The sequence below is a fragment of the Gobius niger genome (genome assembly GCF_951799975.1).
Source record: "Gobius niger genome assembly, chromosome: 18".
Lineage (NCBI taxonomy): Eukaryota > Metazoa > Chordata > Actinopteri > Gobiiformes > Gobiidae > Gobius > Gobius niger.
In genome coordinates, this window is record NC_136869.1 from 2,802,254 (window position 1) to 2,817,566 (window position 15,313).

Genomic DNA, 15,313 nt, shown 5'->3' on the forward strand with positions numbered 1-15,313 from the left:
TCCTCATATCCAGACTCAAACTCCTCTTATCGTGGCATTATTATTTCATTTTATTGCTGTTTACATGTTTTGACTCCGCAGTGTTCTTGTGTGTCTTGAAAGGCACTTTTAAATGAAATATACTATACTTGTTTTTCATATTTACAGCAATTTCAATACAGGTCATTTATTGGCAAATAAGTGCATTTTTAAGGCTTATGCTTCTCTTATTTAGGTCAGTAAATATAAGCTTTAAAGGGTGAATAAAAGTCTATATGTTGATGTAAATATCTCATTGTGTTGAAAATAAACCACTGTTTCTTTGTACGTTTCAAAATGACGTTTTATGAATTTTCTGTTTGGCTAAAACTGGTTTATTTTTGCAGGTGAAGCTTTTTTTTTCATACATTAGAGCCGAGTCCTTGGGCAACACACTGGACTCGTCTCACCAGAGCGTCCGTGCTTTTGGACTGATGCTGTCGGTGCGGATTGGCAGCCCCAAGGCTACAAAGAAAACACAGTCTTAACAACAGTGAAGCGAGACTGAGGAAATAACAAAGCACAAACTGACAAAACCCCAGTGGCTTTCCTTAGTTTATAAGAGACTTTATACACAGTGATCGATTAAACGACCTCATCAGTAGTTTGAAAGTTTTTATTTTGATCTCATTTCCAGCAAAGTGAGATGTTTGTCGTTAAAGTGCAGATCTGTTTACACTGTGCACTCACATCCAGGGCAAAGGAACTTATTTCAAGATGACTTTGGAAACAACAGGTCAGGATGAAATAAGTGAGTCCATAACCTACTGCAGAGGAGGGCAGAGTGAAAGAAATATTTACTCAAGTAAGAGTCACGTTACTTTGAAATAATTCTACTAGAGAGGGGTGAGCAAAGTAAATACTCAAGTAAAAGTATGTACTACCTGGAGACAATGATACTCGAGTACTGTGAGTAACTGTAAAAGTCTGATTTATGTTTCAGTAATAATAATAATAATACATTTTATTTGTAACGCACTTTATATTTTCGACAAAATCCCAAAGAGTTCATTAGGTCACAGCTTTTTTACCTCTACTTGAGTAAAAGTATTTTAAGGTAAAGTTACTCTAACTTGAGTAAATATTTTAGCCACTCCACCCACCTCTGGAGGCACGAGCGCGAACCGTTCCCACTAACCCCTGTCTGTTTTATTCTTTGTGTAGTGAGTATTTGTCAACAAAAAAAAGGAAACTTAACATAAGAAAACGAACATTGAATCCTGCGCAAATGAATGTTGTAAACACGCGCTTCTACAGGCGGAAGAGCCTCTAGTTCAGACGTGGATGAGCTTGTTCTGAACCTAAACGTGTCCACTCTGAAACCGGACCTCATAAGCTGCTTTGGACCCGAGTGCGTAAAACTCGGCGGAGGCGGGGGCGCGGCTGAGGCTGTGCGTCAGCCTCACGACAACAGCAGCGCATGAACAGCGCCAAAGTTTGATTGAGATGCAATTTCTATGCTCTCTGTCATAAAGAGAGAGGAGCCAGTGCGCGCGCCGTCACGGTGACCTCGATTTACAACAGGAGTTTTCCTCATTCTGATCTGAGGAGCGAGAGGAGAAGGAGAAGCGTCTGTGCCTCATCATTGCTCCTCCTCTGCTGCTCACTTTGTTTCTGTCTCATGCACAGAATGTCCTGCGTGTAAATGATCTTCGCTTTAATGAGAGCTTAAACCAGCGCATTTACCTTTGTAGCTCCAGTGGTTTGACAGTGAGGGCGACGCAGAGGGGGCGGGGCCAGAGCGCAGTGTCCAAACCAGAGTCTGATGTTCAGAATGAGCCAAAGCAGAACCCTCAGCTTTACCCATTCACACCCACAGCCTCGTTTTCAAAACAATTTTCATTTAATATTTCAGTATTTATTTAGGACAAGACATTCTTATTGCCTCTCACTCAGGCGAGTAAAACTGTTTGGAAAACCTGCTTCACAGTAATAATGGATGATATAGATATTAAATAGATATTTTGTTTTGTGATATTCATCATGTCAAAGTGGGGGGTACGTGACTCGTCACCTAACACTTCAGGGGGTACACGGCTGCACCCACAGCCCATGGGTCGACTGATGGAAGTGAGGCCAGTCTGCACCATCTGCATGTCCGACCACCATCCACTCACTCACACATTCACTCAGGCTCCTCGTCCCAAACGGTGCAACAAAAAGCCATTTTTGAAAACAGCTTAAGGATGAGACAAAAGTGTTTTTGATCACTTAAAATACAGGAAATTATATCTGAATCTTTAAAAAATTCCTGGGGGAGGACCCCCAGACCCCCCGGTTTAAAGAATTATCCGGACCTCACTGTTTTTTAAATCCTGGCTACGGCCCTGCTTAGACGCACCCTGGGTTTTTTGGTTTTACGCAGCATTCAAAAGAGAACAATGTCCAAACAAACTTAAAGGTTCAAAAAGGGTTTATTTTCCAGATTTGAACGGCAAACAGCAAGATTTCATGTCAAGGCCGACTTGCTGCCTCTCTGACGTGACTGGTAAAAAGCCCCCCCAGGTGCGTGTTGGACAATGTGCGCTACACCCCTATATCCCCTGGGTGCGCAGTAGAAGACTAACCAAGTAAAATAACACAAAAAGGAAAACAATTAGACTTAACTTAGCATATTGAAGACTACATAATAAAAAAGAAAACATACTTATGTGTAACTAATAAACAAAGAGTGACATTTTAGCTTTAAATAAAAAAAAATGACAAAAAGCTCCTACACTTTGTATTGTTCTCTTCAGTGGGTCTGGCATGTAGCCTCGGACCGGCTCTGCTCAAAAGCACCAGCGCGTGCGGAGCCGAGATAAAAACAACTGTCAAAGCAAACGCAGAGGAGGAGGAGGAGGAGGAGGAGGAGGAGGAGCCTCTTCCTCCTCCGAGGAGGAGGTGTGTGGAAGTTCCGCGTAAAGGCCATAAAGCAACAGAGCCGCCCAAAGCAAGTGTCCTTCTTCCACGCGCCATTACGAGCGGAGACCATTTCTTTTCTTGTTTTGTTTCTTGTTTTTTCTCGTTTTCTTTTTTTTTGACAATAAAGTCATTGCTTTTGTATGGAAGCCCGTTTCCGCCATGTTACAAAATAAAAGCCCAACAGGAAGTCGAAATTACGAGATTTAAAGTCATAATTATGTGTTTAAAACACAAAATTTCGAGTTTAAATCACGAAATTACGAGTTTAAATCTCGAAATTACGACTTTTAAACTCGTACTACGAGTTTAAATCTCGAAATTACGACTTTTAAACTCGTACTACGAGTTTAAATCTCGAAATTACGAGTTTAAATCTCGAAATTACGAGTTTAAATCTCGAAATTACGAGTTTAAATCTCGAAATTACGAGTTTAAATCTCGAAATTACGAGTTTAAATCTCGAAACTACGAGTTTAAATCTCGAAATTACGAGTTTAAATCTCGAAATTACGAGTTTTTAAGAGTTGTAATTTCGTATTTACTACTTTTAAACCATAATGCGCATGCGCAAATTTTGCCGCTTCAACGATGTAGACGGACGTGGACAACTTCGGCAAAACAAACGCTGAATTACCCGCATGTTGAATATATTGGTCTTTAAAAGTAAGTACATTTGGAAATAGCAGTATTTTCCTGTGTTAAATTCTGTGATTGTATTTAGTAACCCAAAGATCGCCACATGCGGAGTAGCGAGCTAGCATAGCATGTAGCTTTCATACTACAAAGGCATCACTTTACCGATAAAATATGCGGCACACACTTTTTGAGATTATACGTACACGTTCTACTATAAATTAACAAGCACATGTATTTGGTAACCACAATAATATTAGACATGGTTCGTGAGCCTTTTGCTGGTAATTGTACACTTCGTCCTCTAGGTGTCACTGTTTTATAATAATTAATAGGAAGGTGGAAACATAACGTATGGGGTGGGAACCCGTCGGAGGAAGTCCAGTTTATTTACACTACAAACTAGATTATCATTAGGGAAGTTCTACGTGGGTAATAAACTTCAGTAATTACTCTCCCGTTTCTACATTTTAAGTTGTTTTCCATATTAATTTTGAATCAGTACAAGAATCAATGGTTCTGCATTATGTTACTGTGAAAGTGCCATTAAATAAGCTCACATTTCACCCACTTTTCACAGCAGGAGAACATAGGCCAGAAGATGGAAGAGCTCTCTGATTATTTAAGGTCAAGACATGTGACTGAGGAAATAATCCAGCGAATGGAACAAGAGAAGGTAGGCAAAACATTCTATTATGATACAGAACAATCATATACAAACACTGATAGAATCGATAAGCATTGTTATTTTTTTTTCTCTGTATTTTTCTATAGATTGATCAGACTGTAATAAAGCTCATGTCTGATGAAGAACTTAAGGAGTATCTACCATCGTATGGAGATCGAGTGGCTGTATTTGGATACTGTCGGCGTCAAGAGCAAGACCCGAGCAGTCGCAGATCCAAACTTTTTGAGAGACTTAAAGGAAAGCTTACTAAGAACTTAAAAGACACTACAGCAAACAAAGAAAAGCAAGGTGAAACTAGTGGTAGGAAAAACAACAGAAAAGTTGAGCTGGGTTGGCTGAATTTTAGAGAGAAAGAACAGGCTTATGTGCATATGCGCACTAAAAAGGGGGGTGGAACCCGAAAGGAGAGTGTGGCCAAGAAAAGTACAAAGAAAGACCTTATAGAAAGGGCACTACAGCTGTTTTTTCCCAGGGGAGTAAATGCAGAAGGCAATTGTTCAGATTTTGAAATAGATTTAACTGACTTCCAGGAACATCCTTTGCCTGATAATGTTACTGTTGAGGAACTGTATGAAAGAACCAAATTGCCTGTATTGAGGTTTTACTTGAAAACCAAAAAGAAGCAGACAGACACAGACCTGCTTCTTGAGGAGGACCTCAGCACAGATTCTGACTCAATTATTCATCCTGAGGTGCAACCACACTCCTCAGACACTGCCAATACATTTCCTTTGGAGGTCAATACATTGGATGTGACTTATGTTGTTACCACTGAGCCTAGTCATAATGATGGTGAAACTTTGCAAGAACAAGAAATAACACTTATCGTGAATGACTTGGAGGACAGTGGGATTGTTACTGTCCGCACTGAGGGTCTTTTAGAAACGGAAGCCATACCTGATCTTGAAGATACTTTGCCTCTTACTGATGATGAATCGTTGCCCTCTGTTTTATACATACCTGAAAGACCTAAAACTATTGTTGCAGTTCATCGAGGACAGATCCTTAAAGAGCTAATCCAAGTGTTTTCTGAGGAAAGCTTTGTGGATAAAACCATTGGCTTTAAAGTAATTCTTCCTGATGGAAAACTAGAAAAAGCAATGGATGATGGCGGTGTTTTAAGGGATGTGCTGTCAGAGTTTTGGAATGACTTTTATGAGCAGTGCACCATGGGGACGGACTTCAAAGTGCCAATCATACGACATGACTTTGGTCAAAAGGAATGGGAAAGCGTTGGTCGGATCATTGCTTTTGGTTGGAAAAAAGTAAAGTACCTTCCAGTCAAACTTGCTCCTGTTATTCTTGAGCAAGCCATCACTGGTGGTGTTGAGAGCAACCTATTAAATACCTTTCTGAAGTATGTGCCACAGTCAGAGCGAGTGATGTTTCAGTCATGTTGTTCAGATTTTGGAAATGTTGACTTGGAGGAGTTAGTCGAAGTTCTTGACATGCATAACTGTCGCAGACAACCAACAGAAGGCAACATACAGCAAATACTACAGGAGCTTGCTCATCAGAAACTTATTCAGGAGCCTGCTTTTATAATTGAGCAGTGGAGCAGTGTGCTTGAGGATGTGAAGTCCGAGTTGAAAGGGATTGCAGGTGCCTATGCTGCCTTACAGCCGACATCAAGAAAAATTATGAGCTCAATAACTTACCCAGATAACCCAAAAGCCAGTGAAAAACAAATTATGAAATATGTCAGTGCATATCTTCGAGAGTGTGACCCGGTGCACCTGTCCAGTTTTCTCAGGTTTTGTACAGGGTCAGATGCGTTCACAGGAAAGGCCATTACCGTGTCATTCACAGAAATGAATGGCTTTCAGAGGAGGCCTGTTGCTCACACTTGTGGTTGTGTTTTAGAGCTGCCAGTCACTTATGACAGTTACCCTGATTTTCGCCATGAAATGAACAGTGTGTTGGAGAGCAACATCTGGATTATGGATATTGCATAACTTAAGCCAAAACCAACCTGTATATTGTGTATATGACTTAACTTAAAGTTAAGAAGTTTAAATGTTAAGCGTTCTGTACCATTTAAAGCATTTTTGCACTAATTTTTCCATGTACATAAAATGACCCTTTTTGCATTAATAAACACTGTTTAAGTTTGCCTAAAACTGTGGCTCCACCAAGTGCCATTTCAGGCCTAGACCAAGATCCAATCAGGACAACAGGGCTCTAAAATAGACCCAAATTGGACCAATTTGTAAACCTGAAGTTTAAAGCATAGATAAATGTATTATTTATCATTATTTATTAACTTTCTCCTATTAAAATTGTGTAATTTGCAGATGACCCCAAAAAAATTGGTACTTGAATAAGCCAAATATCCTGTTTGAGAATCACAGACCTACAAAGTGTCATTGTTTTCATTAAGTTGCACTGTTCATTAGCTGGTCCATTTTTCTCTTTGTTTTCATTTCAATTTTGCCTATATTTGAAAACATTGTTCAGGCACAAACATCTTTTGTTAGGCAATGTTTATGCATTTTAAAATGTGCAGGAAGCCTAAAAACATTTGATTAAAAAAAGTACTGTACTTCTGTTTGGTGTGGTCATTCTGATCAGAATTGTATCATTTTCTGTCTCCTGTCTCTTGAGATCTTGTCTGCTGCTCCCTTGCAATCATACATGAAAAACCAAAATATTGTATTTGCATTTATTGATGAGCTAATCTGCCACTCACAACATGTATCTTGCGCAAATCATACACGAACAGTTTTGAGCATTATTTTTTGGTCTTACAGTAGTATAGTGTGTCATAAAATGTAATTCACTGCTGTAATTCAATATTGATAAGCTCTCTTAACCGAATGTAGACGTCGATAGTTTTGTACACATCATTTGATATATATAAATTATGCTCAGACATCAAGTCTACACAGATTTTGAAGACATCTTCATCACATGGAAATGTTTTGAAGGAGCATTCTTCAAGGCAGAGCGAGACTTTCTCCATAGGTACAGGGTGCAAATAATCTCTACCCCCATACAGATGTGGAACTGCATACAAAATATATGGACGTCCATGGGGTGATCTTGAATTGTTGACTTGACGGACACGGTGGTTATTCCAAGTCAGTGCAACCTCATTAAGTTCGTCCTATGACAGATAAAACACAACAACAACATGAGTATAGATTTACACATATGAATGGAACACACCTGTTATGGGGTGAAAATAATAACACTGTCTCATATCATTAAAAGAGTTAGGACAAAACAATGTTGAACGTGAATATTCATGATGACCAAAAATATGCCTACCTGTATTAATTCCATAAAACAGAATTGGATCAATGACTTATCCAAAAACGTGTCTGAAAAATGCCCATCTTCTCTTAGTTTGTCAAAGAGCTCAATCCAATATTGAACACATTCACTTCGTAGGGTGAGCCACCATCGTTCAATGCGTTGGTTTCCCGTGCTTGGACCTAATGATACAGGGTCTGTCTCATGGTTTGTAGGATAATGCAAAAAACGCACAAATTCTCCTATATGGCCATTTTCTGTTCCCAAGTCAAGCCTGACTCGAGCTGGACAGCCACCCGCAGCGACCACTGCATCCATGAAGTAGCCAGCTATTATTTTGGGGTTATTGTTTGTTTTGTAGGCTTCAAGCCATATCATCTTCCTGGAGAAGCCGTCTATGCAACCGCTGATTGCTATTCCAAAAGGCTTGATCTTGTCATAGCCATCTATGTGCCAGACATAATTTGGCCCCCTACTGTGGTATACTCTCCTTCGTAGCCTGTTTCTTGACCGGAGATCAACACCCTCACTGTCCAATAACCGCATCAATATACGAACAGTCTCCCTGTCGGTCACAATATTGTTTACCCAGCATTTTTGGTGCATCCATCGATAGCCGTGATATTGTCCAGATGTATCCAGCTGCTGCTCAATGAATGCGGCCACTTCAGCCACATCTGTTTTATTTTTACGTCTCCACAGGCCATTGTTGCTCAAAATCCGCTCGAGACTGCGTTTGCTTAAGTTGATTCCATGAGAATGTTCAAGTAAATGCAGTATTTCGTTTGTCGTAAAGCCATCTGCAAAGTACTTCTTCGCCAACTCGCGCGCCATGTTATTGAACGAAACAGGATGTAAACCTTCTTCTTTTAAATTTCCGCCAAGTGTAGTGCTAGAATACGTAATGCTGCCACCTATCGTTATAAATGGGCAACATAATTTGGACCATCATTGACTCCAACAAACTCGTAATTACGACTTTTAAAACTCGTACTACGAGTTTAAATCTCGTAATTTCGAGATTTAAACTCGTAATTACGAGTTTTGAAACTCGTAATTTCGAGATTTAAACTCGAAATTTCGAGATTTAAACTCGTAATTTCGAGATTTAAACTCGTAGTACGAGTTTAAAAGTCGAAATTTCGAGATTTAAACTCGTAATTTCGAGATTTAAACTCGTAATTTCGAGATTTAAACTCGTAGTAGGAGTTTAAATCTCGAAATTACGAGTTTAAATCTCGAAATTTCGAGTTTAAATCTCGAAATTTCGACTTCCTGTTGGGCTTTTATTTTTTTAACATGGCGGAAACGGGCTTCCATACTTTTGAGCGTTTGGAGTTGGGTAAAGTTTCAACTGCGCAGTAGCCTAAACGTCACGCATGCGCAAAGAGACGTAATGCTGGTGTAGCGTGGAGACGTGTGCTGATGTGTGCACATTCTGAAAGTGTATAACCTGCTTTACTTTGAATATGGACAATGTCTTACTCAGTGTCTTGGTGGGGGAAAAAAACCTTGTTTATTGGACGCACTTTACGCATTACCACAAGGAGAGATAGAGCCTTGCTGACACAAACACAATTTCGCAAATTGTATTAATTTCATGTTTGTTTCTTTCCCCCCCCGTTTTTTGTGTGTGTGTGTGTGTATGTCCACGATAGAAAAAAATTAAAAAAAAATGTCTGAAACTACATACATTATAATCATTGAACCTGCTTTGTCAGGGATTCTACGTAACGGGTTCGCACTCCCGCCACCCCCCCCCCCCCCCCCCCCCCTGCCTCTATGGCAGGAAGACTTGGTTGTTTGTCTATATTTATTAACTTTCTCTTTTGTTGATCAGTGCCATGATGAGGCCGCGTTTACAGATTTTTCTTCTGTTTTTGTCATGTCGCGGTTCTGCGGGTAAGTCCAGTCTGGGTTTATATAACGTTAGATTAGCCTAAATAAAATGAACACAATATCCGGTACCGTCCCAGGGTGTCAGTTTTTGAGAAGGGCGGAAAAATTAGCCAAGGCACGTCAATTATGTAACAACATTCCTGTAAACACACGTGACAGGTTATGTGCCACACTTTTCTTCAGGACAATCTACCTTATATGACCTTTGAAGCGCGTGAGCACCATAGCCTATATATAAATGTGAGCACGAATGTCGCTCATCTTCCTCTGACTCATGTCCTAAACATTTGCCTAAACCACAAGTGACTTCACTCCAGATGTTCAGTTTGTATTTTAAACAGTGTATTCTGAATCACTGAGTAAAACATGCTGAAGTAGGCTACACAATCGTCGTGTATTTATAAAGTATTTATGATTACGCACACAAAGGAGAAAACATTTGTACTTTCAGTTTCGAGTTCAGTTTGACGGTTAGGGGCGCCTCTGCTGGCTGAAAAGGGGAGTGCAGCCTATGTATTTCTAAATCTAAAGCTGCTATTTGCTTGTTCTTAGGTATTTTTATGTTGTTTTTTGAAGTAACTGTACTGTACTTACTGAAGTAAAACATTCGGTTCCTGTTCTCCCTGTGCCTGTGCACCCTCAACATATGATCAAAACAGAATATTTCAATATATTTCCCACTCTTGCTTTTCTCTCAGATGGCGACGTCTTCTGTGTTTTTCGGGAGAGCTGTGTCCTGCCCTGTGCTTTCACTCCTGGAGATGATCCTGTCATTCACTGGACAAAAGAGCCGGAGGAGATTCCTGTTTATATCTATTTCAAGAATCAACATCAGCGCCATATCCAACATGAGAACTACACAGGCCGGACCTCTCTGTCTGATCACGGCATCCGCACCGGAGACGCATCACTGCAGCTCCACGAGGTCAAAGTCAGTGATGAAGGAAGATACAAGTGTTACGTCAGCACCGTCAGACCAGACAACGACAAGGTGTCTGTAGTTAACTTAAAGGTTTATGGTGAGTAATGTTGTCATAATTGCGCTAAATAAAGGTTTACAGCAACAAACCCACTCATTTGGAGCGGATACAATTAAAAATTATTAACTGTACAAAAACAAAATGAAACATACCCTCACAAAACAAACAATACATGATATTAAAGTATCAAGAAACACAGTGATTCTCAGATGTCCTGGTTTAATGATATATAAATCAAGTCCAGGTCCAAGCTGGACATTTGCACAGCCCACTTTGACTCCTCGTGGTGCTTCACTAAACATTAGGCTGATTGGATCAGGAAATGTCTCACAAACTGAGGTTCATATTAATAAGAAGCTTTTGTTTTTTATATTTTATTTTAAGATTTTTTTTTTTCAACTCTCTCCCTGTCATCTGTCTTTCTGTGACCGTTTACTCGACCTGAAGCAGGTTCACGCACATTCAGTCGTTAATTGGTTATAGCTTTGTTTCTACTGAAATACTTGGCCTCGAGCAAGTTTTAATCGTCCAAACACCATCAGCCGAACCTTCCAACTGTTGCCCGAAATAAAGCAATAGCATCTACAAATACCAGAGCTGTCCATCAAATTACCTAATAGGGCAGGGGCGGGCGATACTTTTTTACAAGGGGCCACACAAGTGTAATTGAGTTTGAGGGCTGTAACTTGAACTTGATTAAATATGCTTAATTATGTCTGGAACCTGCTTGATGGTTTTTGTAATGTTTAAAGAAAGACAAAATAACTGAAGTGAAGTTAACAGAGAGGCAGATGTCATGAGATCGCTCTTCTCTCTTCTCCTTTTCATTCAAACTACATTGACGTAGCAGTTTTGTTGTATTTAATGTCATGAAAGAAATAAGTCAAAGGAAAAATGTGGAGCCATTAGAGCTCACTCTGTCGGGGGAAGGTCATGATGTGTCTGAAACACGCTACGCAATCAATCAAATTGAATAAATTATGGAGGGAGTCAAGGGCCGGACACAATTGCTTGGGGGCCGGATTTGGCCCACGGGCCGCAGTTTGCCCACCTCTGTGATAGGGTGTTCTCCTACAAAGTCTTTAGGGAATAGAGAGTATTTTTTTCCACATTTTTAGAGTGTCCTGTATATGATTTCTGATTTGTGAAATCATTTTAAACAAAATCCTCTTGGGGGCTAAAGGTTCTGTGGCCCCTGGGCCTGACGTTGCCTAAAGGTCATGCAGAACATATTCTCACTGACTTAAAGGAAAGGTGTGCAAGATTCTTTTTTGAATATTTCATAAACATGACCTCTGTGTACAGTGAGTGGAAGGTTTCAGTGTTAAATAAAACAGATGGATCCAGGTCTAACCCTCTCTCTCTCACAGCTCCAGTGCTGGATGTGTCGGTGCGTCAGGAGGGACAGGAGCTGATCTGCAGCTCTGAGAAGATTTATCCAAAGCCTACAGTGGACTGGACTCCTCCCTCCTCTGACTCTGAAACACGGACCTCAATGAACGTTACAGAGGATGGGCTTTATTCAGTCTACAGCTCAGTCAGACTCCAACCCTGCATTGCTTCACTGAGCTTCACCTGTAACATCAGCACCTCCTACAGCTGGGGGAACGACACATTCACACCACAGTGTAAGTAAAGCTGTAACAACACCTGCTGCTCTTCAGTCCAGTCATTGTCTACAGAATCTGTTCTTACGCTCTCCCTCTCTAATAATATAAGCTTTAAATCTACAGTATTTAAAGCTTAAGTGTTTATTTCAGAGCTGCAGTAGACACAGATTTCTCCAAATAAAAACGCTCATTTGACTAAAGGCTGGTCCAAACAGCGGCACTGCTTGACTTAGTGCTGTTCTAAAGTCTAACCAGACGAAAGATACAGAGACCTGACCAGGTGAAAAGGCGGTTAATGAGTTTGTTATTCCGACCTCTTTCTCCCTTCCTCAACTGTCCCACTTTTATGGACGAAGAATGTGCAGGCCACTGTTTGTACATACTGAGATATGTTCTTACCTGAATCACGCAAAAACAACAAACATGTTGTTAGCATTTAGCCTCTCCTCCTCTCCTCTATGGACCCAAACGGGGTGAAGTTAGAAGCGACTAAGCTCTTCCACGTTTCCCCTTTAAATACAGTTACGTGAGCCTTTACACGATCCAAGCATAGTTAAACATGTTGATTTTCTAAGCAGATAAAAAGGGGAACTATATTGTGCACTTCGACGTCCGTGCAGTTATGTCGAATATAGTACCAGTGTATTTTTGCTAAAACTTTCAAATTCCGCCGTTCATAAATAGCATTGAATGAGCTGCATTAGCGTTAACTTGGTGATCACAGAGGTGCACACTCTACTCGATGAGCTAAGTGAACAGAGGGTCAGGCTGCTGTATCTATTTGAGGGACTGACCCACGGGAACAGAAGGAAAACCCTTTCGAGATGTACATTTTGTAATGAGAGCTAATTCGTATGCCCAAAGGTGTCGGTGGCTCCTAACGTGGCTGAGATTTTTTCCTTCAGGGTTTTGCTGGTTTTTAGGTTTGGATTCGTGTTTTGTCATTCATATCCTCCTCTCGATGCCCTTTGTGTGCAGCACTTTTTGTCCTTATATGGTGAATCATAGGTGGTGAATATGCTCCTTAGTCCTCACACAAACACCAACTTCAGAACACCTGGGCGAAGTATTTTCCCTACTTCAAAAAGAAACTACTGAACAAAAGGCTGTGATTGTTTCCCTCCCTCAGATTACTCCGCTCTGTGTGACTGCATGAGGACTATTGTGGATGAAACTACAATAATGCTTCTTTGAGAGTTTGAAAAATGGCTCGTTTAAAGATCCCTGTTACACATTACCGTTTGTTCATTTTGTGATTAATTGTGATTAAAATTGAAAACTCAAATGAATTATAGTCATTCATTTATTTTTAATCGATTCCCGACTCTAGCTAAAAGTAATATTATATCAAATGACCTGTATTAGATTTATTTTGTTTGTTTCATAGAAATGTTTGTTTTCTTTCAGGTCACGCAGCTCCAGACAATCCCAAACTCCACTACCTCTGGATACTGTTTCTGAGTCTGATTCCTGTCGCAGCAGTATTGTGTATAATACACCGCTACAGACACTACATAATATACCACTGCAGACGGAAGGTACGTAATGTCAGTTTGATCTTTCTCAGACAGATCACAGTCAGGCTGGTCGGGTCTTTTCCTCCTGCAGTATCGTGTGGTGCTGCGGATGCTTTGAATTGCCCCGGCTTGTGGACGACTCGCTGTCTCACTGAGTTTAGACGTGTGAGGGGCATAAACAAAGGCAGAGCGTAGAGTAGAGCTAATAATGAATACCCCTGCTCCCCCATGTGCCCTCCTATGTCCCCTGTACCCTCCATGTGTCCTCCCATGTGCCCTGTGCCCTCCATGTGCCCTGTGCCCTCCATGTGCCCTCCCATGTGCCCTGTGCCCTCCCATGTGCCATGTGCCCTGTACCCTCCCATGTGCCCTGTGCCCTCCATGTGCCCTCCCATGTGCCCTGTGCCCTCCCATGTGCCATGTGCCCTGTACCCTCCCATGTGCCCTGTACCCTCCTTGTGTCCTCCCATGTGCCCTGTGCCCTCCCATGTGCCATGTGCCCTGTGCCCTCCCATGTGCCCTCCCATGTGTCCTGTGCCCTCCCATGTGCCCTCCCATGTGCCCTCCCATGTGTCCTCCCATGTGCCCTCCCATGTGTCCTCCCATGTGCCCTCCCATGTGTCCTCCCATGTGCCCTCCCATGTGCCCTCCCATGTGCCCTCCCATGTGCCCTGTGCCCTCCCATGTGCCATGTGCCCTGTGCCCTCCCATGTGCCCTCCCATGTGTCCTGTGCCCTCCCATGTGCCCTCCCATGTGCCCTCCCATGTGCCCTCCCATGTGTCCTCCCATGTGCCCTCCCATGTGCCCTCCCATGTGCCCTCCCATGTGCCCTCCCATGTGTCCTCCCATGTGCCCTGTGCCCTTCCATGTGCCATGTGCCCTCCCATGTGCCCTATACCCTCCCATGTGCCATGTGCCCTGTGCCCTCCCATGTGTGGATGTAGGATGTTTGTATTTGATGAACATTTAATTAGTCTTTTCTTTTTCAGAGATCAAGATACCGCCATAAACCGCCGTAAGTATTTTTCATTTAGACCATCTTATGCACTTTCTGTAGAAACTGAACATACATTTTCTTCACCCATGTTTTACTCCTGATATTTGAATATTGGCCTGTATACTTAAAATAAACTGTTAACAGTCAAATGATTGATAAAAAAAAAGATGTTGTTTGACTTTTTCAACAGAGACAAATATTATCCAGAGTTTACAGAGGTGGAGACACCCGTAAACTTTTTGCGGAGACCCGAAATGCCTTTGGAGAAACCCGTAATGCATTTGGAGAAACCCGTAATGCATTTGGAGAAACCCGTAATGCATTTGGATGGACCCGAAATGTTTTTGGCGGATTGTGAAACGTGTTCTGGGGATTTGGAAGTCAGTGATGATGATGAGTCAATATAGAGCTGAATGAAATCTGGTTCAGTCCATGAATCCAGCCCTGTCACAGTCCCTACAGTGACAGTGGCGCAGATGGTAGAGTGGGTCGTCTCATGATCGGAAGGTCGGGGGTTCGAATCCCACCTCCTGAAACGGCATATTGTCATTGTGTCCTTGGGCAAGACACTTCACCCACATTGCCCCCAGTGTCTGCGTACATTGGTGTATGAATGAGAGTATGAATGGGTGAGTGGATCCTTGCTGTAAAGCGCTTTGAGTGCCTAATGTAGATGGAAAAGCGCTATATAAGTTGAGACCATTACCATTTACCATTTACCATTTACCATTTACAATCCATATGTATAAACAAATGTGAGCGACACTGAAAAAATGTGTTGATGAGAAACTGTGATGTGACGCCCCCTGGT

General features: G+C 41.5%; 1 protein-coding gene across 1 annotated transcript in view; it reads left to right on the top strand.

Moving 5' to 3' along the window:
* LOC306977781 (hemicentin-1-like) overlaps positions 1–15,313 on the top strand; it is a gene marked incomplete at its 3' end in the record, with an annotated part of 211,392 nt that overhangs the window by 95,650 nt on the left and 100,429 nt on the right. Inside the window, exon 4 of the mRNA XM_079576223.1 lies at positions 10,096–10,416. Coding sequence (XP_079432349.1) covers positions 10,096–10,416 — 321 coding nt within the window. The remainder of the gene's footprint in view (positions 1–10,095; positions 10,417–15,313) is intronic.